General features: G+C 46.2%; 9 protein-coding genes across 9 annotated transcripts; 2 read left to right on the top strand and 7 right to left on the bottom strand.

Annotated features, from left to right (window-relative positions):
- Nucleotides 1-1,424: 1,424 nt before the first annotated feature.
- On the top strand, nucleotides 1,425-4,464 carry tyr1 (uncharacterized protein; the record flags this gene model as incomplete). Its single annotated transcript, XM_057250759.1, has 10 exons — nucleotides 1,425-1,653; nucleotides 1,708-1,832; nucleotides 1,882-2,184; nucleotides 2,233-2,496; nucleotides 2,557-2,570; nucleotides 2,677-2,757; nucleotides 2,820-3,248; nucleotides 3,315-3,618; nucleotides 3,682-3,884; nucleotides 3,948-4,464. 10 exons carry the CDS (start codon nucleotides 1,425-1,427, stop codon nucleotides 4,462-4,464), a joined length of 2,469 nt encoding a protein of 822 aa, XP_057115191.1.
- A 204-nt stretch (nucleotides 4,465-4,668) lies between these two features.
- On the bottom strand, nucleotides 4,669-5,466 carry N7479_003061 (rhamnogalacturonan acetylesterase; the record flags this gene model as incomplete). The annotated part of the gene is made up of 1 exon (XM_057250758.1): nucleotides 4,669-5,466. The coding sequence occupies one exon, from the start codon at nucleotides 5,464-5,466 to the stop codon at nucleotides 4,669-4,671; it is 798 nt and encodes a 265-aa protein (XP_057115190.1).
- A 644-nt stretch (nucleotides 5,467-6,110) lies between these two features.
- N7479_003060 (uncharacterized protein) lies at nucleotides 6,111-8,028 on the bottom strand (the record flags this gene model as incomplete). The annotated part of the gene is made up of 6 exons (XM_057250757.1): nucleotides 6,111-6,226; nucleotides 6,290-6,374; nucleotides 6,423-7,277; nucleotides 7,331-7,483; nucleotides 7,546-7,668; nucleotides 7,741-8,028. The coding sequence occupies 6 exons, from the start codon at nucleotides 8,026-8,028 to the stop codon at nucleotides 6,111-6,113; spliced, it is 1,620 nt and encodes a 539-aa protein (XP_057115189.1).
- A 1,844-nt stretch (nucleotides 8,029-9,872) lies between these two features.
- On the bottom strand, nucleotides 9,873-11,231 carry N7479_003059 (Zn(II)2Cys6 transcription factor; the record flags this gene model as incomplete). Its single annotated transcript, XM_057250756.1, has 3 exons — nucleotides 9,873-10,601; nucleotides 10,652-10,950; nucleotides 11,000-11,231. 3 exons carry the CDS (start codon nucleotides 11,229-11,231, stop codon nucleotides 9,873-9,875), a joined length of 1,260 nt encoding a protein of 419 aa, XP_057115188.1.
- Nucleotides 11,232-12,040: 809 nt separating this feature from the next.
- N7479_003058 (uncharacterized protein) lies at nucleotides 12,041-13,142 on the top strand (the record flags this gene model as incomplete). Its single annotated transcript, XM_057250755.1, has 3 exons — nucleotides 12,041-12,119; nucleotides 12,173-12,545; nucleotides 12,605-13,142. The coding sequence occupies 3 exons, from the start codon at nucleotides 12,041-12,043 to the stop codon at nucleotides 13,140-13,142; spliced, it is 990 nt and encodes a 329-aa protein (XP_057115187.1).
- Nucleotides 13,143-13,590: 448 nt separating this feature from the next.
- Nucleotides 13,591-15,205, bottom strand: akr1 (putative aldehyde reductase (AKR1); the record flags this gene model as incomplete). The annotated part of the gene is made up of 11 exons (XM_057250754.1): nucleotides 13,591-13,834; nucleotides 13,893-14,008; nucleotides 14,068-14,196; nucleotides 14,251-14,315; nucleotides 14,370-14,499; nucleotides 14,550-14,622; nucleotides 14,676-14,695; nucleotides 14,760-14,844; nucleotides 14,917-14,930; nucleotides 15,021-15,108; nucleotides 15,159-15,205. 11 exons carry the CDS (start codon nucleotides 15,203-15,205, stop codon nucleotides 13,591-13,593), a joined length of 1,011 nt encoding a protein of 336 aa, XP_057115186.1.
- Nucleotides 15,206-15,847: 642 nt separating this feature from the next.
- Nucleotides 15,848-17,999, bottom strand: N7479_003056 (S53 family peptidase; the record flags this gene model as incomplete). Its single annotated transcript, XM_057250753.1, has 5 exons — nucleotides 15,848-16,964; nucleotides 17,029-17,149; nucleotides 17,204-17,421; nucleotides 17,474-17,737; nucleotides 17,794-17,999. 5 exons carry the CDS (start codon nucleotides 17,997-17,999, stop codon nucleotides 15,848-15,850), a joined length of 1,926 nt encoding a protein of 641 aa, XP_057115185.1.
- A 1,819-nt stretch (nucleotides 18,000-19,818) lies between these two features.
- fos-1 (sensor histidine kinase/response regulator Fos-1/TcsA) lies at nucleotides 19,819-21,941 on the bottom strand (the record flags this gene model as incomplete). The annotated part of the gene is made up of 2 exons (XM_057250752.1): nucleotides 19,819-21,727; nucleotides 21,781-21,941. The coding sequence occupies 2 exons, from the start codon at nucleotides 21,939-21,941 to the stop codon at nucleotides 19,819-19,821; spliced, it is 2,070 nt and encodes a 689-aa protein (XP_057115184.1).
- A 2,472-nt stretch (nucleotides 21,942-24,413) lies between these two features.
- Nucleotides 24,414-25,629, bottom strand: N7479_003054 (FAD-dependent oxidoreductase; the record flags this gene model as incomplete). The annotated part of the gene is made up of 3 exons (XM_057250751.1): nucleotides 24,414-24,699; nucleotides 24,812-25,185; nucleotides 25,252-25,629. The coding sequence occupies 3 exons, from the start codon at nucleotides 25,627-25,629 to the stop codon at nucleotides 24,414-24,416; spliced, it is 1,038 nt and encodes a 345-aa protein (XP_057115183.1).
- Between the last annotated feature and the right edge of the window lie 97 nt (nucleotides 25,630-25,726).

Genomic DNA, 25,726 nt, shown 5'->3' with positions numbered 1-25,726 from the left:
TGTTTAGAATCGGGCCGAGATAGAAGAGATACTTGAATCAATCGTTGGCACGAAGGCGACGGAAGTATGGCTACTTGTCTTTCAGAATAGTGGGCTGTGATATGGTTCTATAACACGATAGAAGAAGGTTTTTAATACCTACCCACAAACCACTGCTATAGATATATGATCTACACACTTTCTCACGAAGCATCACTTTCGGAGCAAATCAGAGCACTATATTTGTTTCCCACGAGGACCTGCGTCTGTACAATGTCATGTTGGCAATTATTCAGGAACCCCTGTCCAGTTTAGTGAAACAAAGCCACAAATTCGACGATCGCCGCCAAATTCAGGTAAACATAATAATTCCATGCTTGATGAAATGGGGGTTTCTCTGAAGGAGATGCGTTTCATGCGAGAACAGGGTGTTGTGTGATGATCGCTTAGCTTTAGAATGCTCTAGTTCCATTTTCCTATTCGAATTTCCTGCTATTGGCAATAATTCAATGATTTACACTAAATCTGTCGATGTGATATTACTACTAGCTTGCATCGGTGGCTCATAGAAATATTTTAATCTAGGCTGCTGTTGATGATCTTGCACTGTTTGGTATTCTCAATATACCCTGGCATTATCAAAAGAAAAGCACAGAAAGAGATTGGCCTGCGCTAGTAACTGGCATTGTATTCAAAAGTATTCAAAGATCGAGCACTAGACCCTGAGAACTGAAGCTACATCATTGGGTGACGAGAACAAACGATGCGACATCAACGTTAACTCAGTTCAACCCAAGTCACCACTAGGTTGACAGGTAGGATTTCGCGCAACTGATATGCTGAATTGCTCTACTTGTGGCTACCTGGGGAGGGCTGGAATAATTCAATGAACCCTGGTTCGTGACAATTTCCTGGCCAGTATGCAGGCCAAATTAAAACCACGTACAACAGTTCATTGGTGTTCTCCGAGGCCAATCAAGTCGTTTCCATCTCTATGTTGAGGTTACAGCTGCGTATAGCGATAAACAACAATTGTGAAGTTGCTTACATCGGCATCTTGACTGGAATGGAATACCTGTATTGTTTGGCCGCCAATTATTTTCTCACGCTGCACGCAGGGCCGTAAAAAGGGGTTCCATTCCTACCTGGCCGTATACACCTGCGTAATATTCTCTAATAGGAGGGCTTGTATTGAGATGTGACAAGACAGCATGTGCGCCAATATGTACCAATATGTCCACAGTCTCATTCAATGTCGATCAATAATTGCTTTGTGTGTACTCTATGTCTACTGTCCTACCCTTGGAGGAAATTATATAAACATTCACTTTGCCCCGGGCCCCGAGTAAACTAATTCCTAATAAGTACGAATGCACCTCTTCGGCCGATTAAGAAAAAGATCTTCCAAACGAAGTATTGCTTCAACAATTTCATCAACAGACAAGATGGCACCTGGATCTTCTGCACACGAGTACTACCAGATCCAAGCCCGCTTTCCAGCCCAAGATTCCAATCCTGATGACGGTATCAATCGCAAGGTCTTTGTCCGGCAGGATATCGACGAATGGAGCTGCAAGAAGTCGAACAAAAAGCAAGTGGATCTTTTCATACTCGCTCTAAACAATTTCCAGAAGTTAGACCCTAAAGAAAGACTCTCTTACTTTCAAGTTGCTGGTAGGCCCCAGTTTATGACCTTCGGTTTACGGCGTTTGACTCTCATTTGACCAGGTATCCACGGACAACCCTTTGTACGATGGGATGATCCTAGTCCAGAGCCCATGAAGAATGGCTACTGCTTCCACTCTCATGTGATATTTCCCATTTGGCACCGGCCATATGTGCTTCTTTTTGAGGTGCGAGAATCTCATATCCCAGATAAACTTGGTACTGATTTCATTACAGCAAGTGATGTATGACATCATGATCAAGGAGATTATACCTCAATTTCCGGAAGCCCATCAGGCTTCATGGCATGAACAAGCTGAATCATGGCGTCTTCCCTTCTGGGACTGGGCACTAAATGGCCGTGTCCCCGACTTGGCGAAATACCCTACTATTACCGTTCCTATGCCCGAGGGCGGATCGCTTCGAATTGACAATCCACTATTTCAGTTCCGCATGCCCACAGACAAGCCGATGCGAAGTGAGGGCGTCGGTACTGAAAACACATGGGAAAACGAGACAGAACAAGAAGAGTACAAGAACGTGCGTAAATTCTAGGCAATATGGAAATACACAAGCTAACATACTCAGTTTGGTAATGCAATTGGAACCAGCCGTTGGCCAGATGAAGAGGACCAGAATCCAGCTAGCGAAGGCTGGCGGCACGGTGTAGTCAATAACCGCAAGGTGGCGGATGCCTTCAACTCTCACGAAGGATACAATGACAAGAATCACGGTCCTGCGGCTGAAATGGTGTATCGACTGCTTACGGTGCCCATGGACTACACTACCTTTGCAAGCACAAATCCAACCTCGAAAGATCAAAACGTCGATGAAGATTTGAATATAGAATATGTGAGTATATGGATTTGATATATCAACCGCACAACAACTGACTGGTATTCACCTGAATAGATCCACAACAACGTGTAAGTTCTCCATCTCATTTTAAGAGTCATCACAGGGGTATTCTGTGTCAACATCTACTACATGTTATTCTTAGTCACTTCAAAAACTAACAACACTTTTTCAAAGTCACGGTTGGACAGGTTCAGCAGGACATATGGGAAATGTACCAGTTGCCTCTTTTGATCCGCTGTTCTTCTTGCACCACTGGTAAGTATATCTTCTTCAACCAGCTAGAAACGGAATTCTAATTATCATTACTTGTCTTGTAGCAATATCGACCGCCTTTTCGCGATCTGGCAAGCACTCAACCCGGATAAGTGGATGGATAACATTCCTCCCGACAATGCTACGATCCGTGATTCATTTGGCAAAGATCACATGGTGAATGAGGACACTCCGCTTCAACCATTCAGACGTGATGTGGAAGGAAATTATTGGACCCCCGAAGGAGTTAGACATCCCCCCAATCTCGGATATTCCTATCCTGAGCTGCTACGGTGGGAGAGTAAATACCGCCAGGAGGACGGAAGACTCAGTCAGGTTCTGTTCAAGGAAGATATCACCATCATCGTCAATAAGCTATATGGCGTGTCGCGCGATTTGGCATTGGACCCTAAAGCTCCAACCCCAGAGGGTGTTGAGGCGATTGATGGTGGGCTTAAAATTACCGACTTTGCCTTCAGTGTTCGGTTCTTGAAGTAAGTTGTCTTCAAGAAGAATTTATTGCAAGCTGAAATGATATCTAATAATTCTGGATAACTTAGGTATGCATTCGGAGGGCAGCCTTTCTGGGTCAAATTGTATCTCGCCCAGGAGGACGGCATTCAAACCCCACTGACAGACTTGATCGCCGAGGTGTATAACTTCAGCCAAAAGCCAGAGTTGGATGGTTCTTCAGTCTGTGGAAACTGCACGAAAGGACAAAAATCGCGCGTCAGGTCAACTGCTTACATCCCAATTACTCCAGTTCTCTACAAGCTTCTCAGGGGTGGGCGGAAACTAAAGTCGTTGACTCGCGACGAGGTTTTGGCCTATATAAGAAAGCGCGCATACTGGCGGGTGTTTAAGGCAAGCATGCCTAGCCATTGACTCTCTCGTTTCCATTGTACGGATATTACTGACCTTTCGCAGAACGAGAAAGAACTACCTCGCTACGACGTTGAGAAGCTGGAGTTAGAGGTCATTGGCAGCAGCAATGACACAAAGCACTTCATTAATCCTGCCAGTCCACCAGCCTTTGAAAATTTCAAGAAAGAGCCTACCATCAGTGGTGGTGCTGATGGAGCGTTAGATCCAGAGCTGAAGCAGCCAAAGATTGACGCGCCGGCTCCTCGGTAAGTTCCAAATTCTCTCAATGTGGCGATAGACATGGAAATTGATTCGCTAACTCCAATCAGACCAAAACGCCCAAGGGCGAATCTCGCACTTCACAGCAGTCTCCGCTTCCAGCAGACACTCAAGGCAGACAGTGTGATTCTCATCGAGTCGTCGAGTGTGGATCCTGTCAAGCCCAATGATGGCATCGACATGACCCAGATTTCAATTACGGATGCAGAGAATGATACCATCTTCCATATTTCGATTCGCCGAGCTCAAGGCCAAATCATTTTCAATTCCAGGCTCGGTGGATCATGGGGCGAGGAAGAACGGATCGACATTGGCCGTCGATTGGACAATGAAGACGGTGCGACAATTTTGATTCACGATCAAGGAGAAGGCTTCGAAGTGTCTATTAACTGGGTTCACGCAATTTGGTTTGCTAAACGGGTTCAAGGCAGGACACCAGAGTCAATCTGGTATGATATTCGTAACAAAGAGGGAACCTCTGCCTTATCCGAGGATCTCGAAATCCGCACCTATCCTTCGATGAAAGCTATGTTCCTTCAGAAGCATGCTCATGAGGAGGAGAAGTAGCCATCTGCCGTTGATCTATAGTTGATAGGTTATCAGAAAGCTGGCAATATTAATTTACTTAAATTTATGGGACTGTGGACACCTATTTTTAGACCATACTTGAGCCAATATGACTACAAGCAAAGAATAGCATTTTGATGTTGAGTTAACACCTTTATTTGTTGAAGAATATGTGGTTCTCCGCTATCATAGCCTTTGGTGGAGTTAAGGCCAGTAATAGATCCCATGATCAACATCTTTCTTGAGTCCACCATTCACGCGCATATATCCAAGCTTTTCCAAAGCGCCAACTTTCTGGGTAATCAGTTCCGCCACAATTCCCCCAAACACAATGCTCCCCGGCACATTCAGATGGGTATAGTCTGTTGGGATGAGGTTGTATGTAAAAGCATTCTCTGGCCCGATTGCACTGAGATACCGGGTGCTAGCATGATTCAGGTCAATGTATGAAGCATGTGAGCGATTGGCAGCAGTGATGGTGGCCATGGTCTCATTAGCGAGACTCATAATGATGCGCGGTGTTCCTGTTGAGTTATCGTAGTTGCGCCGAGAGAGAGGAGTGACGAGAATCGGTGTGGCCCCAGCATCAAAAGCCTCAGTCACGAATTTTTCAAGATTGCTGGTGTACTGTGATAGTGAGATGTTTGCAGCTGGCTTTTGGTCGTTGTGCCCAAATTGTATTGTCACAAATGGATGATAGTCGTCTCGAACTTGTCTAACAGTCGCTAAAACCTTGTCCCAATCACCTCCGTCTCGAAAACTGACAGTAGTTGCCCCGTTGTGACCAAAATTGTGACCAGAGGCTCCTTTGAAAAGGGTTGTGTTGAGAAAGCCATCTCCCCATCCTCCTCCGTTCGAGGATTGAGTGGCTGTTGTGCTATCACCCGCCAAAACAAAAAATGGAGTTTTAGTGAACTGTTTGGAGTTATTGGATGGATATGCCTGGACGAAAGATAGCATACTGAGGAGAGCCACTCCGGTTGCTCCCAGGATCATCCCCATTTTTGAGTTGGGGTGAGAGATCCCTTTGAGTGATAGTAATCAGAGTAAATACTTCATACAAGCAGAGAAATTCCGCGCAAAGATGGGCTTCTTATTAATTTAGAGCATTCAGTGTAGATGAATACATGTAAATCTATCTCTCTCGTTGGTGGAAATTGTTCGAGGTAGGAAAGCGATTTTGCGGGGTTTCATGGACGAAGTGACGACATTCCAACACATTCTCGCGGCCAGATATCCCGAGGGTATTGTAGCCAAGTAAATATGTTCTACGAGAGGTTCTCCATTTGCTTTCTTCTGTCTAAGGCCTAATATGGAGATATTCAAGGTCCCTTGCTAGATCTTTTTTTCAGTTTCCTCTTCACACCCGTGGACTCGTCTCCATAGGAATTAAGTAAGATTTCGTTTGCACCTGGGCCTCTATGGATAATAGACATAGAAGCGCCTAGAGACACAAGGTAATTTCACTCGCTGGTTTAAGATTGTTAGAATTGTGACTTTGAATAATACAGCTGGTCATACACCAATATTGTTCGCATTTCGAGGAGAAATTTAAACCAAATTCCGCAAAATAAATGTGCATTTCCTCGATTTATGAATCTTTCTTCTCGATTTGAGGTCACCCATTCCCCCAGTGCCAGGAGTTCTCAAAGCATGAGTGTCTCTGACACAAGCTCCGCCACTTTCACTAATTCCTCGTCATGCATGTTTCTACCAACGAGCTGGATGCAGCACGGGGCTCCCTCGATGTCATCGGCGACATCTCAAAATACCCGAGTCAGCAATAAATCCATCAATCATAATGCGTGGAAGATATAACACTTACAGGGAGGTTTGTAGTTCACCCTCCGAATGAATGCCTCGTCGGCGCTTTTGTTGGCCTTGCCATACGGAATGATGCAGCTTGGATACTTTGGGAAATTAGTATAGTAATTTAATATGACAAGAGAGAAGCTTACGTCCATCACATTACAAAGGACGGTGTAGGGTACAAAGCCAGACAGGTCGTGAGGTTGAGCAGTACCTTGATAGCCGGGCATGATGATAGCGTCCACTTTTGCCTGCATAATGCGGTCTCGGAACTCTTCCTTGAGGTGATTGGGTTCCTCGTTGAGATCGTACAGCCCTTCAAGTGTCAATGGAGCACACCCGTATGGCATGTAGCCATGATGCAGGGATGTTGATGCCAGCGCGGGGATGGTTGGCTCTCCACTAGCAGCAATGTGCTTGAATGGGGTCAGAGCTGGATCCATCGAGAACATACGAAACGCCAGTGTGCAGGCATTGCGCATAAGCAGGGTATGTAGAGGAATGATCTGATTCCCAGCTGCTTCAAGCGTTTTGGTTGCTCTTGTAAGAGTTCGCAAAACCGGTGGATGCAGAGGAAAATGGGAATCCTCCAGTATGAGCCCAAGTCGGAGGGCGGACTTGGGTGTAACGGTGCGCCATGGAGAAAACAAAGCAGAGGAATCAAATTGCCATGGGTCTGCATTTGTCACGAGCTTCATGAATAGCTCTAGATCTCTGACTGATGTCGCCATCGGTCCTGCGCAAGGCTTGATCCCGGCCAGGCCCCCACGGACAGAGCTGGTCTGTCCCCCGTATGGAATACGGTCTGCAGATGATCGCAATGAGTAGATCCCGTTGCAAACAGCTGGAATTCTAATAGAGCTGGCAATATCTGTGCCAACACCCAGCACCGATCCTCTCATAGCAATCAATGCCCCTTCTCCCCCAGTCGACCCACCAGCAGTAAGATTCGATCGATGAGGGTTGATGGTGCGGCCAAATATGTAGTTGTGTGAATCGGCGGCCTATAACTGCAGTTGGGCGATTGGAACACATTTATCATTGTAAGATCACTCACCATCATTGTCTGGGGAACATTTGTCTTCACATACGGAATGGCACCCAAGTTGAGCAAAATCCGAACGGCAGGAGAAGTTGAGCTGAGAGGACCATTTTTGATAAACGAGGTAAACCCAATCGTAGACGGAATCCCATCAATGTTGAAGCAATCCTTTACAAAATATCAGTAAGCCCAAATTCGCCTAAATTTGCTGTCCGTAATTGTGGTCGTACCTTGAAACTGATAGGCAAGCCATGCAAAGGCCCGACAAGTGTCCCTGTTTTGCATAATATCTCATCCAAATCCTTTGCACGCTGCAGAGCACGCTCAAAGAAAGTCTCAGTAAGGCATCGAGTCTGAGAGTTTATTGTAAGCCACTGGTTAAAGTTTTGAAAGCCAGATAAGAGAAAAGTCATCTCAACTCATACCACTTGCTGGACAATCGCAGCGCGAATGCAAAATGCTTCAGTGACCTCATACGCAGACAACTCTTGGCAATGCATCTTCCTGAGTAGATCGGTTGCATCCCACTCTTCAGTTATTTCGAGTTGTCTTGGTGTCAAAATTCCTGACTGGCGTGGAACATCTAGCACATTTATGCCAGACATCTCGGAGATCTTGGTCAGTTTTTCGGGAAGTCGCCATTCAATTGGGATCTTTGCTGCAGCTTCAAGTTGTTTCTTGTGCACGAGCACTTCCCATGATTGAGTCTCCATTGCTAGCAATGTATGTTTATTGTTGTGTGTTGAGAGGAGATAGGAGTGAAGGATAAAGAGAGGCAAGAAAGTCGCAGATGGAGAGGAAAGAGAAAGAAAGATTGGAGGATACATATGTATTTATATCTAAAGGGTAAAGCGTGGGGTCAACGCATCAAATGCCCAACGCATCAAACATATTATCCAGCCATATAGGAGGTAAAGGAAATAATTACTCGAATGGGCTTCACATTGGGAAATTGATATCTAGCCAGCTGTTCACTTCCTCCCAAGGTCTGAGTCCATTTTATATATGCAATCACCACACGAAATCTAATGATATCTTGAATCATAGCATTTGGAACCTGGTCAGCAGGCTCAATGTAGTCCCAAGGGGACACGCCATATACCTAATTTGCCTGATTCGCCAGGAAAGCTTTACTATCAGTCTCGTGTCAAACACCACCTCCCCGGGAACTATTTTCTATACGCATCTTCGTCCGATATTTTTACTGATATAACTACCAACTAAGATCAAAATCTTCCTATAATCGAGCGCCATTTCCACAGCAATGGGACCACTTGTGTATCAGACGTTGTTTCCACGATGGAGGATGGTCGCCTACCTTTGCAACACCTCAGCCAGGCCCTCCTTGCAAGGTTCCAGCGATATATTCGTCAGCTCCCAAATCCCGCAGGAATCACTTAGAATCTTGGGACAACACAAGGGACAGGTTTCTAGGTTTTGGTCAACTCATGACCATTTACGTTCAAGTTGTGACCTCCATAGCATACCGTGCTCCACCAACACGATCCTCTATTTTCCAATAATCTCATAACCGAGCACAATTTGGCGAGCAGATGTCAGTACGGCATATCTCATACTGGGATCGAGGTCAGAAAGAGATATACCTATGCAATTTGATCCGAGAAGGAAATACCAACCTCCTCGACTTTTGAAATCTCGCCTACATCGGACAGGATTAACAGGACCTCTTCGATCGTAATAGGCCGGTCAGTCTCTTTGAATACAGCACAGTTGTAGGGAGTTGGAAGAACTATTGCAGGTTTCAGACTCAGAGTTGTAGAATGAGTCGGTGTGATACAGTTGCAAGTGAAATTGGATTGCAGATGAGCAACTTCCCGCTTGAGATTCTCGTTTGTATTTCTGATCAGTCCTTGCTCGCCGGAATGACACTAGTTAGCAGAAAACGATATATATAGACGTATGACGAAGGAGATATCCTCTCTCCTTCAGCTTCAGACGAAGTCCATAATTCGAAGATTAGCCTAAGCAATATATCTGCCAGAATGATTTGAAACTTCCGTTTGGTCTCCATGAGCACGACCATACTTGTTTACTTAGAACGGTATTGTCGCCCAGGGTCAAACGCAGCCAACTCAACCCATTGATGCTCCAGTTCCCGTATCATCCATGAAGTGCGCCATCCTAGCACTTTTTCTACTCGGGTCAAAAACTGCAATGATCCTTTCTGCTCCACTACGTTCCGAAGACAGTAGCCAACTGAAGGTAGGTCAGTGGGTATGCGGGTCGAGGAATATGGAGCGCACACGAACATCGATGTAACAAATGTGAGGCCATGAAATAGGCATTCTCTACGCTTTCGTTGGACAGCGACAAGCCAATAACCACAACAAGATGGTCGGCAATCGTTTGCTAGGGTACATATCAGCCTGCATATATATAGCTGCTCAGAGCTTTTGCTTGATTACCTCCTTCATGCGCCTTGAACAGGCCCTTTCATAATCGCTCATATTGTGCGATGGAGATTCAGATAAAGTAAGGAATATACACGCCGAGTGGTAATACTGCATCCCAACCACTTTGGTTACGGTCAGTAAATTTAGGTTGCGTTGTCATTGGAACCTAAATACATACCTGCAGGCGGGGAGATCATCCATATCTCAGGGAAAGGCCGACCAGCAGCTACACTCGATGCTTGGTACCGAATGGGTTGCCAGGTTGTGGACTTGGTTTGATTCCACTCGTTCACGCTGTCCGATATTTGGCGCCAGGTGTCTTGCCCCAAAACATGCTCGGGCGCATCGCAGCATAGTTGTAAGATGCGGGCGCAATAATAGATAATCCTATTAGCACAAGCAGCGTCGTCGTGGCGGTGAAACATTGATGAGCGCTCATAATTCTGCAGGTCAAGTTGTAAAGGCTGATACTGTACTACCGATGCATAGATAGCTTGTCGCAAAAACTGCCAGCTCACTGCCTCTGCCATTCCACCAGAGGAGGCAGAGCGAGTCACAAGATTCACCAAACGATTGGATCCAAGCAGATGAAACTTTTGGTCGGTCTTATTTTCCAACTCTTCATATATACGAAGGATCACAACCGTAATGAGCATGTTCTCGTCGCAATTTGTCTCGGCTTGATCCAATGCCGCAATTAATAATCGCAAACATTGTCCGTGGTAAGCCGAGGCCTCCCAGTCACGACTGTTGGCCAAGATCGCATCGTGTCGGGCAGACAGAGCTAGAATGGCTTGTAGTACCATGTTATTCTCCAATGCCCGTCTTGGGACTTCGGTGCTAAAATGTGAATGGATGTCACAAACATCAGCCTAAAATGATCAGATATGTGATCCTAACATGAGACTCGGTTACAGCTTACCCAGGGAGCTAGTTTTTGGATAAAGTAGCGCATTAGTGATGCCTCCCTTAGTGTCAGTGTAGGTCCATTGTCAGACAGCAGGCTGAGTTGACTGTTTGTAGAGGTTGTAGAGTCCTGACTGGATCGATTCACGTAAAATGGGCTGCGAGCTTGCGGTTGATATCTGTCCTCCGAGTGGGAAGCTCGAGTCCCTCCACTGCGACCATGAGATGCCCACTCTAGTGCTGGACTGTTATATTGTTCTAAAGCACTATCTCTGTTTCCAGCTGATTCATCGTTCGTTTCCAGAACGAATGTCACTGGACCAGATCAGTATATGACTAAAAGTCATAGGTTCTGGACCCCTACCAGGCTGTGACACGTCCACCCAAACTTGCTCTTTATCCCAATCCAACTCAAATCGGGTAGGTACACCATTATTCTTTTGGTAAACATGATGGACAGGCTTGAACTGGAAGCGAGGATCAAGGTGACACGCCTGACCAAGTCGCAAACATGGAGTGCAAGTTGATGCTCCGGTGGGAATCACACAGCGGATATGGCGATGACGACACCTTTCACAGCCCTTGCCCACTCTCATGGGGATATCAATTCAACGTCGCTGTTATCGAACTTTTCATCTATATAGAGCCTCTGAGCATGATGCCGGAGAAGGTGCCAACCTTCTTAACGTCTGGTTGGAACACGGGCCCCGCATATGCTGAGTCATCTTTTGGAGAGAATGGCCCCGGGCAAAGTTTTTGTTTCCACTTCTACTCTAAAGACCTCAAGAAGCATAAAATAGATGTGTTTGATATGTTATTACAAGTAAAGCTTGGTCTATAAAGATTACTTTGTAACGGAATACTCCGTACTTTCTTTCGATCCATGCGGAGATTGAAAGGGGCGCCAAGGGCCCGCCAATTCTGTTGCCTACGTCAACACTCTACAAGTGCAACATAAGGTAGGGATATTAAGGTAAATAAAAATAGCAACACCACGATCAATTCAAGGCAGCTTTCATTTTGAAAACTCCAATGAATCTTCCACCATACAGAGAATGCTTTTTGCAGACTGAATTCGCACCTTTTTATCTCCTGGTGCCTTTTTGGAATAGGATTGTATGTTTTGTATACGGAGTAGCGTGGATCTATACGTATAAACAAAATAATATCCAAAGTTGGCCAATCAACACTATAAAGAGACCGCGATGATCGGCAGTCTTTGACATACAAATTTAATAAAAAAAAGTACAATCAGCCAAGGCCGGAAATTTTCGACTCCGCCTCACTCCATATTATTATTATTGACCTTAAGATTGCGAATGTCCCCCTCGCGCACACAATATTCAATGTGGGTTGTGTGAAATAAGTAACTGGATTGTTGTGGGAAAAAAAATCGCCCGTACGGATGATTGTAATCTACTTTCTGATGATTGCCGGTGTATGGCAAAGAGCGGTTGCTGATTCTGATTCTGATTCCGATGCCTGTAAGTGATGTATTTCTTGCTTGCTTACCAACTGCATAGCTTATTCTATATAGGCTCAAGCAGTGTAACCATCTCGAGTCAAAGCGATGCGAACAAGTTGAGCAGCTGCGACACATTTGACGGAAGCATTACTATATCCTCTTCTGCTAGCGGAGTGATCACCATCAATAATGTCGAGGAAATTAAGGGCGCATTCATTGCTGAAGATGCCTCAGGACTCACGGAGATTATTACCCCTGATTTGGACAGTGTGCAGGGGGCTGTCACACTGAGTAACCTCAACTCACTCACAACCATAACCATGGCCGCGTTATCACAAGTTTCTTCGAGTATAATCATCACAGGGAACCCGAGGCTGAAAACACTTGGGTTCCAGGACTTGGAAGAAGTCGAAGGACAGTTGGTATTGACAGGATCATTCGACAGGTATGGTCATTGCAACAGCCATAAACTCCCGCCTTCCACAATACTGATCAATATACCAGCGTGTCCCTACCTTCTCTTAATCAAGTCAAAGGTCAGACAATGATCACAGGCAGCAGTTCAATGTCATGCAGTACATTAGACAATTTGAAATCCGAGAACGTCTTCAAAAACGGTTATTCCTGCTCTAGTGGCTCGTCTGGCCTGAGTCCAGGGGCCAAGGGCGGGATTGCAGCGGGTGCAATCGTCGCTGTCCTTCTGGTGGTGCTGATCCTATGGTTCGTGCTTCGGCGCCGGCGCCAGAGACAGAGAACTGGAGGGGCTCAATCGACTGTTTCAGCTTCATCGACCCCATCAACAGTTGTGGCACTTGATGAAAAAGCTCCCATTCCTCAAGGAACTACACCACCTCAAGAAGAAGCATCCCATCCAGGAGAACAACAGACTCTCTTACCTCGAAAGCCAGTGGGGTCAGCGATATTCTTGGATAGTCGCTCAATTTATGAGGCACCGAATGGATCTGCTCAAGTCCAAGAATGTCACGAGTTGGACGCAGGACCGGTCTTAAGCTCTCATCAGCGACCAATCAACGCAGATTAAAACGGTGTTCATAGCCTATTGACGAGCAGAGATGACCTTAACAGTGAATGAAACAGCCGTGAGATGGCGTAAGCAGCATAACAGACAACCTTTCGCTATCATATATATACCCGTGGACGCTTTGTTGAATGCAACATGTAATAATGATACCTTCCCTCATTTCCATGATTCAAAGAAGGCAACTGTTTACGGTCAAGAGAATCTGGCCTACAGCACGGTATCATAGTTCACTAATAACATGGTGAATGCCCTATAACCCAGGGCACCCAGCAGCTGCAAGGCTCAACTAAGGCATTCATATGGGATGGTCAATCGATCTTGATCAGTTGATTATTGAAGGAAGCTAGCTAGATATATTGATAGTGGTGCTAGCTCTGTTAACACACTAGAAAGCACCCGTGCATCTATATTTCATTCAGCCATGGCGCGCCTGAGGCTATCAGCGAAATTAAACACTTAGGATGACCTTGTGATCGGCGGGCTTCTCCTCGGGCTCGCCGAAGACATCGATGTTCCAGCGAGGCTTGTTAGCCACGTAAGGAATGTTATAACGTCTCCGGTCCTGGCCAAGAACGCCAATCTTCTGAACCTCTTCGGAAGTGAGTTCTACCTCCTTGAAGTTGTCACGAATGCGCGAAGGCGTGACTGACTTAGGAATGACACTATGTCCACCGACCTGAGACCAGGCGAGACTTGAAGACTATTAGCTTTCGCCCAACAACGCCGCAGAAAGGGCGTGTATATTCTTACATGACGTGCGCAGGGCTGACTTCCTGGCCAGTGCGCTTTGAAACAGACTCGGCAACTTCCTTAACCTCAGGGCGGGTGATGAGCAGGGGAATGTCGAACATGTTGTTACCAAAGGCCTAGGGCTTCAATCAGCATTGACTTCTTCGCTATCAACACAAAAAAAATAGATACGTACCGAGTAGGCAGTGATGTGGATTCCCTTATGTTGGCAGTACTCAATCAAGTCATTGCTCTGGAGCACGGGGTGGCGCTCAATCTGATTGACTGCAGGGATGACACCGGTGCCATTAATGAGAGCCTCGAGCTGCAGGGCGTATTAGCTGATGTATGGTGGGTTTGTGACAGGGAGGATACGGACATGCTCAATCATATGATTGGAGACACCAACAGAACGAGCCTTGCTTTTTGGGAGTTTGGTCATGGCTATAGACGTGAGCTTTGTCCTAATTTTCTTATTTGCAAAACGTAGTCACTTACCCTTCCAGGTATCCACAATAGAGACGTCATCATCAATGATCACATCACCACCCTCGACGGTGCTGTTGGCAACGAGCGGGAAGTATGAATCGCCCTTCGCGAAGGCAACCGGCCAATGAACAAGGTAAAGCTTGTTTTGTTAGCTGTAGTTCACAAGATCCCTAAATGGAATAAGCATACGTCAAGATAATCCAACTCAAGCTCGGCAAGGCAAGTATCCAAAGCGGCCTCGACAGCCTCCGGGCGGTGCTGGCTACACCCAGTCAGTATCCTTATAGTGTAACAATGTAGTTCGAGATAGTGTACTTGTTCCACAGTTTAGAGGTCTATAGAATAACATGTCAGTTGCTGGAATGGTGTAGGATCCAAAGTTGGCAAGGATTAGCTTACAATAAAGATATCCTCGCGTTTCAGACCAGGGACATCGTTATAAGCACGCTTGATGCCATCGGCGACCTCACGCTGGTTCTGGTAACTGTAAGTAGGTGGTAAGCAGGGCGCAGTTACAGTGGGAGCATCTCATGATCAAGGGATTGGTGCCGCATACATAGTTGCCAAATCCTGAGAGGGGTAGGGGTTAGCCAATAGCTTGAAAAAAAAAAAAAAAAAGAAGAAGAAGATGGATGTATATGTACATGTACATGTACATACCAGGTGACGGTAACCAGCCTTCAATGCCTCATAGACAGCTTCGCCGACTTTGCCAGGAGCAGACTGCCAAGTACCAAAACCCAGCTGGCTGAACATGGGGTCAGTGATGAAGTTATTCACTATTCAGAATATACGCACGGGATCTGGTGGCCGGAGTTGAGAGTGACTTTCTTGCCGAGAGACATGGGTTTTTCAGAGATTAAAGAATGATAGGAAGAGGAAGAGAAAGAGAAAAGGAAAGGAACGTGGAAACCCCAATCTTTAACTGTCCATCCACACCCCTTTCGGAGTGGACTCCACCGAGGGGAATGGGGGGTCAAGAATATCATTACAAACCAAATATAGATACGTAGTCATAAGAAAGCCATTCACATTCACATTTACAATTAGCAGCTTGTTGATGCATCTGCTTTTTTTCATATATATGATACTATACATACATTACTTGCACCCTATATGAGGAGTATATAACAGAGGACTATCCCCTCCTTCATCGGGTAATTCATGAGTGATGATGTCATTCTAGATGTAAAATCGCGTACTTCACATGAAGTAGTATTTTTGTATCTAGCATTTTGGTGTCGGTTTGCTGTTATGAGATTATGTTCCTGGGCATTGAATCACTTAATCCTTGCAGGGGATCAACGTTGTCGATGCGATCGCTCCAGCGTTGTGCCAAGAATAGTATACAACACAGTATTGCAGTTTTGTGACATTATCACGGTGCTTTTTAGTTTCTAACAAAACTTGCGTCTAATTGCATCGAATTCCGGTTGACTGTTCTTAGATCTGTATTAAAAAGCGAGATCGCCCTATATTAAGCTGGTCTACTGGCTCATGAAAATCCTCAAAAGTTCGGAATAATTTGGGGTACCCAATCCGGTCACTGGGTCCCAACCCTTAGCCGCAGAGAAGCCGTCAGTGTTGCAACCCGCATTTGTGCCCTTGGTCACGTCAAAGAATGCCCCCGGATGGGCGTACAGTACAGGGTTAACAAAACCAACAGTGGACTTGCCAGCGGCCAGTCGCTCCTCGTTGATGCGAGTGAGGATTCCAGCGAATATAGGTGCAGAGGCCGATGTCCCACCAATCGACACGGCCATTCCCCTGTTATAGATGATGACATTGTCACCAATGGCGGCAACATCTGGATAGGCACGTCCGATCCGGTTATAGATCCCGTCATTCTCGCCGAAGCTACTGTTGTCCACGCCCTCATAGTATGGGTATGAGGGCTTGGCCAAAGTAAAGTAATCTGCAACAGCCTGGGCCTGATAATCAGGGGCTTTGTAAATATTGCTAAAGCCACCACCTGATGCAAACCTAGTCACAGCTTGCTCCTTATGATCTTCTGGCGAGGAACCTGCGGGGATTTCAGTGCCTCCCACCGCAGTAAGATATGGACAGGAAGCAGGAAAATCTGGAGTAAAGATGTTGCCATTTGGGCCAAGGCAGTTGCTGGGGGTGGGGTCACCTCCACGTCCAGCCACACCAGAATCGCCCGAAGCAACCACCACTGAAACTCCCATTGTACCTAGCTTCATGAACTCAGCACATTGTCGCCGCTGATAGGAAATAGGGAGGTCTGCCTCGGCAGAGCCATAGGAAATCGAGATGACCTTAGGTGGGTCGTATATGCCACATTGCAGGGAGCCCTTGTAGCCTCCGTCATTTGGATCGGGGTATGGAGGATCCAAAGGCGAGATGGTACTACAGTAAGAGCCATCAATGGCATCCAAGAACGTGTTCAGGAAACCTTGGAAGGTATAATGCTTCTCGTAATACATATCATCGCTTTGGAAAAGGATGGAGTTCTGTGGCCAGATGATCGGGTAAGAGATTTGGAAGTCCAGATCGGATTCAGCCCCAGCATGAGAAATGTCTACAGGAGCCTGACCACCATCAACTGACTTGAGAGTTGGGTGTGTGCTGTTGGGGATTTTTCTGCATTCAAGTCAGTCCGAAATTCAACGAAATCGACGAAATCTGATCAAATGCGACGACATACGAATACAATCTCGAGAAGAATAAATTTAGATCTTCCTGAGCGTAAACATCCCCGATGGTCTCAAAGATTCCTAATTCATTTCCTTTTGTGGCAGAGTGGCCATCACTGATGTTATACATCTCTGTACGCTTGTCAACATATCCAGTGTGTGGGTATTTGTATTTGGGTTACTTACGTTGAATGCATTGGGGTGTAATGGCCTGGGAACAAAAGGACGCCGCCTCGCCCACCAGCCTTTCAATTGGTAGGGGGATCGGCTTAAGAATTGGGGGAATCCCATCAGCGAAGCGTTTCTGCCCGTCGGTCGATCTCCGGGCACCAGTCACCTCACGCAAAGTGATTCCTGGAGTGATATAGTCGACATGCTCACGCACGGAGCTCGGGAGATGATATCTGTAGTCAGAGGTCAGCGGGACTATAGATCCAATACAAATGGCAACCTTACTCGCGACAGGCTACGTGTGATCGACCCGTTTCAGCATGTGAGTAGATATAGTACTTTGTGTGCAACAAATTCTCGAGCTCCTCGGCATCAGCATCAAACTGGATCCATTGCTTGTTGGCTGACCGCGTGATACGGTCTTTTGCAACACCAGCCGACTCCAACCAAGAACGCACACGATTCACGCTCTTTTCGGTCGGGGCAAATAGGTCGCGCGCTTCATTGGTAGACAGATGCTGTCCGTAGCGGCTCGAGTAAGGGTTAGATCTAAACAGATCGATCTCAGCCTCAGAAAGTGGGAGGTCCATTGCGCAAGTTCGTACAAGTCCATAAGTAGTTCATGGCCATACTCTAGGTTAGACTGTGTCAACCCGATTCGCACAGGTAATGACACATTTCCATCGAGTTTCTTGCCTTCAGCCCAAGATTGTAGGATGGAACCACGACGTTCGTGCAATTGATATTCATAAGCTGTTGGCACTGCCATCGCACTGGCCGCCAGGGCAAAAAGCATCATGAATGATTTCATGGTAACAGTCATAGTAGGAGTGTGCTAATTCAGCTTTCTCCATCGAACTTGAATCAAGTCAAAAAGACCTATGGCAAACAAGGTAGAATTTATAGCATCTCCTATCTTCCGGGGTGGGCCTGGATAAGGCTTTCGGGGTCGAGGGCCATTGATCTGATGGACTGAGACCAAGAAAAGAGACAGCCCGACGGTCAATTATCCTAAGACCTTTGAAAATCACACGGGGTACAGACAGAGCTTAACCTACTTGCCATTAACTTTGGGCTAATTCCATCATTAGCTTTGCGTCAGCCTGTAAGTATCTGACTGAGGGTTGAACATCCAGGTGAAGTTCCTGGCAGCCATTGATCTCCAAGATCAAACCAAACCAACACCCCTCGGAAGGTTAAGGCAAAGATACATACTCAGGACAGGTCACACGGGGGGGGGGGGGGGGGGGGGGGCATGTGAACATCATGGACAATGTTCACATGGACACGGAGAGTATATCTCCTCCCTGGTGGGGTTGCGTTCTTTGGTGACTTTCGAAAATGGCGTAGCTACAACACATCAGGTCGACAAGAGTCAAGGCATTTGAAAACATGTATCTCTGCCTTCAATCACAGAGCAGGGTGTGTTGCTTTCCAATTTCCGAGTGAACGCGATCTCCGCAATTATAGTCTGATATAATAAGAGGCTACCTCAAAAGAAAAGCCGTAATCTCATGCGAAAATAAAAACTCATCAGCGTGCTACGTCGGGAGAAAACTGCCCCTGAAGGATTGAGTTGCAACGAGATCATGAAATGCAACCGGCATTATTAAACGCAGAATCAAGGCTTGAGCCGCTAGAGGTCGAGAATTGTCTGGTGGAAGTATGGAGAGAAAAGAAATGCCTTCGTCGAATCTTAATCAAAAAATTTCTCCTCGCGATTTGACGCTGAAATGAGGCGATCCTGATTCTCCCTAAACGCATTCTGAAATGTTGTGGAAAATACAGGCATACAGGAATGGAATTGGAGACAGAGCCCAAGCTTAACGCCGAACTGTTAATGTTAAAGCATCATCTTTCCTAATTCAGACAGCGGAATTATTGGGGATACTTGCCCAGATTATAGAATGGTAAAAAAAAAAGCCCAGTCTTATGCGCTCTGCATAGTACTTTTTGTAACAATTTACGGCGATTAAAAAGGATTGGCTGCAATTCCAACCCCATGAACGCTACGGATAACCATTCTTGCATCGAATCTTGCATCGCAACCGTCATCCATCCACTATGCGGCTGCCTAAACTCCGCATACGGGGGATGATCTCATGAGTGGTATTAAAGAGTTGATACAGAAGACCATCCAAGGCTGCATGGTTGCAACATCGGTGGCATAAACACAGCTGCATGTGCCTTCTCTAGACATAAGTCATGCGAGCAAAAGATCTATCTCTTGGGGCATTTCATCTGCAGGGAACTTTATTGTGTCGGTAGATGTTATTGCTGTCGACGTTCGGGCGCAGATGGCGAGCGAAGAATTGGCGATCTCAATGCCAAACAAATGCCAAAATTCTGAGAACTCAAAGCATGATAAGGATGTGGTTGCTATGTCCATTTGGTGGACTGTTGCACGAAAGGTTCGAGTGAAAATGGCGGCACTTCTACCGTATCGGTAGGGGATTGTGGTTGGATATTCTCAACCTGACAGTTCGATCGCAGTGTCTCGTCCATGACGCTGACGCTGACACGGGTCTTTTTCAACTGCCGTGCCTCGGCCATATCGAAAGATGGCCTCAAACTGGCGATATTGTATTCGAGGGCACAATTCCCCTCATCGGCCTGGGATAAGCAACCACTCAGGATCCGCACCACTTCCATAATAAATCCACCAGCTGCTGCCGATGCAAGGGCTTAGCGATGTAATCGTCCATCCCCTTGGCCAGATACATCTCAGCGTCTCCCTTAAGAGCATTGCCCGTCAATGCAAGGATAGGCACATCGAGTTTCATCCGTCGAATGTGCTCTGTAGCAGTCAATCCGTCCATGACCGGCATGTTGATGTCCATCAAGATCACATTATAGGCCAAAGGCTTCTGTTTGACCATCCGCACTGCTTCCGCTCCATCCCAGGCAGCATCGACGCGCTTGAAACCCAGGCTGCTGAGAAGTTTCAACATAATAAGTTGGTTGACCTTGTTGTCTTCGACTAGGAGAACATGTTTGTGTGGGGCGACTTTCTGAAGTGACGCGGAATTATCCAACGCCTCGGGTGTAGCCGGTGGCAGCCTCTGCTTCATTGGAGATACTGGTGAGGTAAAACGAGCCATCTTAGCTGTCATCCAGAACACACTTCCTGGTCCGTCGGGGTTGGCATGGAATCCAACTGCTCCATCCATCAATTCAGCCAGGCTCTTGCAGATCGATAGACCAAGGCCAGTGCCTTGGTATCTTTTTGCGGCCGTGTCCGCAAATCGCGTGAAGGGAGTGAAGAGAATACTTGCGGCATCTTCAGGTACGCCGATACCAGTATCCACTACCTGTGTAGAAATCACATACATTTCAGGGTCCTTGTCATCGATGGCATAAGTGGAATGAACACGAACATAACCACTCTCAGTGAACTTGACTGCGTTGGTGACCAGATTTTGCAGAACTTGGCGGAATCGTAGCGGGTCACCCTTGAGGTTTGTAGGAAATCCCTCGCTAACACCTCCCATGATCTGAACACCAGGCTTGAGCGCCGACTGACAATTTCGAATCACGGCAGAGATCACGTCGGGGATGTTGACAACGTCTGGGTTCAAGGGGAAGGTTCCCGACGATAGCTTAGAATAATCGAGCACATCGTTAATTACCTGCAGCAAGATAGAGGTTGAGTCTTCAAGGATGCAGGCGAATTCCCGCTGCTCATCAGTCAGCTCGGTCCTCAGCAGCATCGTCAAAGCCAAGAGCATTCCGTTCATTGGGGTGCGCAATTCGTGAGACATGTTGGCCAAGAAGTCAGACTTCAGCTTGGCAGATTCTTCAAAAGCGTCAATTAAGCGGGCCTCCGCCGCCCGACGTTCGGTCAGGTCGCGGGTAACTTTCACGAATCCCACATGGCTACCATTCTGATGGATGGCGGTGATCATGACATTGGCCCAAAACCGGGTGCCATCCTTGTGGTAACGCCAGCCCTCATCCTCAACTTTTCCTTCTTGTAAACAGACCTCCAGCTCTCGGGCGGGCTTATTCATTTCGCGGTCATCGCGACCGTAAAAGATGGAGAAATGTTGGCCGATGATTTCGGATGATGTGTAACCCTTCAAAATCGCAGCGCCAGAATTCCAAGTCGCAATATGACCGTGCGCATCTAACATGAAAATGGCATAATCCCTCACCGTGTCAACCAGGATTTTGTAGGTTTCGTTAAGATAAATTTGTTCACTGATAGAATCCGACCTGTTCCGTTCGTGTTTGGTGCGTTGGGCCTCCAGGAGTAAGTAGATCAAGGAGTCATCTTCAAAGATGGGGATCACGGTGAGTGAAAAGAAGGCGTCGATTTGCGCCACGTGAACACGCTTAATGACCTGCACTTCGCGAGTTGATATAGCAGTGCCGAGGGCACCACTCAGGGAGGCGATGTCGGGGGCCGGTAGGATGGAAGGGGGAAGATTGTAGACACTCGCTGCCAACAGTTGGTCTCGTGGACGCTTGAAGACTTCCACATGACTGTTAGATACTTCGACGATGCGTAGGGTGCCGTCTAATACGAGAGTGGGCTTGCTGCGAAAGGTTAATAATGGATTAATTCCGGGTTCTCAAGTGGAGTTTCTTACGGTGTAAATCGATAGATGCGGCTTAACGACCCGGTCGCAATAGGCTGTTGGAGGCTCTTGTTCTCAAGATTCAAGTCATTCTCCGCCGGAGGAGTGATGACCATGACATTGTTCATGGGATAGTCTGCGATACTCAGGTGGAGCATCTGGTCCACAGGCATATTGCTATAACAGCCTGGGAGAAAGTGAGGATGTCATTCAAAAAAAGATTTCAGCTCGTAGAAAGGGATAAGAGGATAAGGATAAGGATGTTTTCCTTTAAGCCGGGATTTAAGGAAAGGCTGAATAGTCATAGGCCGAGAGATATGGGAATTTGAGTGGACGGGAGAGATGGCCGGAGGAATGAGATTCCAGACCAAGGTGGATAACAAATGGAAGAGAAAAGAAAAAATGGAGAAAACAAGGAAAAGAGGTATGACTATTAAAAGAAAAGAAACGTCATGGATATATTTATTATTGAATATTTTATTGACTATGCATTTTCCAGGTTCTCCCTATATAGTATATATATATATACTCCGTGTAACTACATATATGGCTTGCCAGTACTCCGTAGAACATGTACTAGTTAATATGTTAATACATAACGTATTTCCCGGGCGAGCTGCGCACCCCACCCAACCTATTAAATTTAAACATATTTATCTCAACCGAAACACCATTAAATTAATTCAACTAATTAATTGGTCTATTTGGACATATTTCCCTTCGATGCCCTGGCAATCTGTATATTCCACACCCGCGGGGGGGCCGAGTACGTGGCCGAATACCCGATTCTATAGAGGTGCCAGGGCCGGGGGGAGTGCTTCACTTGCTTCCTGTTGCTGTATAATTAATACAGAGGCTTCTTCGACTGAGAGACCTTCTTCAGAGGGTATATACCTTCGAGATCTAGTCCGCTTTTGCTTCTGCTTCTCGTTTTCAGCGCGTAATTCCTTGTTTTCCTTTGCTAATAAAATAGCACCTTGTATTGTAAGACGGAAGCCTTTTATAAGCTAGTTTAATGCACGATCTGACGGGCTAGGCGGGCTTCGAGACCTTGTACGAAGTAAAGCTTTGATTGACGAAGCCTGTCGACGTAGTTCTTTCTCTGTAGCAGGTGTTTTTGGTGTGAAATTCCGGCTTGAATCGCTCCCCCTACTTGGAGGGGGGGTTGGGGTTCGAAGTCGAATATTGAGCTTTGATATCACTTGATCAGGTGTAAAAGGTACTAAACCAGCTGCTTTAAAGCTATTCTTGATAGTCTCTGGTTTAAAAGCTTCAATTCGTGCGAGGGGGTATACTTCGAGGAAGTCAAGTTTATCAATATAATTCACTTGGAGCCTTATTTTTGTCTCTACCAGCCGCCCGTATGATCGTTTTAACACAGCAAAACAGCCAATATCGAGAGGCTGTAAAAGATAAGAGGAGTGCGGAGGTATACAAATAGGTATTATCCTATTTTGCTCGCAAAGTTCATCGAATTTTGGGGTTAAATGACTCCCGTGTCCGTTAAGAACTAGCAGCCTATACCTTCCCTTCGTACGAAGAGAAGTACTAGGAATAAAGAGCTTTTTAAGCCAGCGAAGTCCAATTTTATCTGAAGTCCAACCATTAGGACTAACTTCGATTCGCCAGTCGTTTAGTAGGCCTTCAAACCATGATTCAATAAAGACTTTGCCTTTAAAAATCACACACGGAGGAAGCGCCCAGCCAGACGAATTTGTACACTCAATAACAGTCACCCATTCACGATTTCCAGGTTGTAAAAGTGAACGCCGGCCGTAGAATTCACTCCTCGTTATCACCTTTACCGTAGAAATTAATCCCATCGCGAAACCAGTCTCATCAAAGTTATAAATGTCATCGGGGTCGATTCTAAATTGGAGGATTGTTTTTTGAATAAGATCAAACCACTCTTAAATGATTTTTGGGTCTTCGTATTTTGCACGTTCGTAATTATACCGTTTCGAGAACCGGGAGGAGAGGAGAGGACGTCTTTTAACGAACTCTGTGACCCAGTTTTTGCCGACTGAAATGACTGGGGTAGTTTCACGCTTTTGAAGGAGAAGATTGGCCATTTCTCGAACAGTAGAGGGCCGGGGGGCTGATCCACGGGAATCCATAGAGATAATCCATTTCTGAAGAGATTCCTCTTCAATTTCTGTCAATTTATGCGAATTAGCGCGAGAAATCGCGCGGAATGTAGTTCCACGAAGACGCGCCCGGAGAGTTGATTCGGGTACGTTAAAACGGCGCGCCACTTCACGAACTGAAGAGATTTCTTTGTTCTTAAAAGCCTGGGTAGCTAATAAGATCCTACCCTCTTGCTCGGTTGAATTTCTAGAGGATCGGGAGCGAATTGGTGGCATGGTGGGTGGTTGAAGAAGAAAGTGTTAAATTAATTGACACGTTTTAGGTGGGGTGCGCAGCTCGCCCGGGTGCGCAGCTCGCCCGGGAAATACGTTAGTTAGTAATTATATTCTAGTAACTAACTATTGTACATCCTACGTAATGTCTTAATTCCTCCGTTTCACAATCTTATATTAATACTACATATGGAGTACATATGTATTAATAACGGCGATAACTCGGCGATATTAATAGTCTGTTTAACTACATGTACGAAGTACTCCGTGTACTCCGTATATTCCCTACGAAATCACATTTTCACGTTCCGCCATCTCCACCATCTTAACTAACGCATCGGCAATCCCATATGAAAAGGCATAACCACCACCACCAAATCCATATGCCGATAGAACCACCCGGTTACCCTTTTTCTCCGAGTCCAGACGGAATCCTCCTTTTCGGGATGGTCGGATTCCAATAATATAACTCACCCTGTCTGCAGCTGGGTGTTCGGGAACAATCTCAGGAGCTAACCGATGTGCGCGTGCAATCTCATCCCTCGCGATATCCATATCAACTTCAGGTGATCTGAAAAAAAAAAAATTTGAAAAATTTAGACATAAGAGTTATCAAGGGATTTGAGGAGTTTTAGGAGAGATTTTGGGGATTCCATACAAGTTGCCTTGTTGCTTCACCCCACCTAGGACCACCCCCCTTGGATAGAGGCCGAGGAATCACATAGGTGTATTCCTTGCCATTTCGGAAGTAGAGTGTGCTGCATTGATCAGTGGCCAGAAACACATTCTGACCTCGCTCCGGAAAACACCTCTCATCTTGCACATCCGTCAGTGTTTTGCTGCCCCAACCACTTGCATTGATGAATATCCGTGAATTGGCGAACATCTCATACAGCTCCTGGAGAGACTCGACACGTTGGCGGATAAACTGCCCCCCAAGAGACTCCACTTGTTTCCTAACATAAGGCATGTGTCTCGTGGGATCTGTGACAAGCGTTTCATAGGCCCAGGCACAGTTGAAATTGGGAGGGTATTCACCAGGACTCATCTCACGAAACTAAATAATAGTATGTTAATATTAACATGTCCATCAAATCAAGGAATTAAATGGAGCATAACATACCTTGGAGACTACCGTCTTACCCCATATCGCCGAGTCAGGAGCAGGTTTTTCTTCCACGTATTCTCGTGCGTTGACAATGCTCACCCCTGCCTCGGGGCTATCTTGGGCCATCTTGAGTAGTATGCGATGTGTGACAGCTTGAAGGTACCGTTGATCAGGAGTGATGTCCCCAGCAGCATGCCACGCTGCTCCTGCCCAAGCCGATGCATAGTAAATATTTTGATCTCCCGGTAGATATTCGGCCACCAATACCACGGGAAATCCATTCAGTAGCAATTGCCGGGCAGTCGCACAACCAATGATCCCTGCACCAAGGATTACGACGGGTCTCTGAGAGAAGGGTACCTCATTAGTATCAAATTGGCTGCATTCACCCATTGTGAGGTGAGTACAAGGTTCAGGTGATGAATGATATCACAGGTACTACTTTGTAGTTCAGAGTTGCTGGTAAAATTGGAACTGAAGTACAGTCTTT

This window comes from Penicillium vulpinum, assembly GCF_028829585.1.
Source record: "Penicillium vulpinum strain IBT 29486 chromosome Unknown utg000001l_segment0_segment0, whole genome shotgun sequence".
Classification (NCBI taxonomy): domain Eukaryota; kingdom Fungi; phylum Ascomycota; class Eurotiomycetes; order Eurotiales; family Aspergillaceae; genus Penicillium; species Penicillium vulpinum.
Note: the sequence above shows the minus strand (reverse complement) of the source record. Positions and strands in the feature narration are given on the sequence as shown.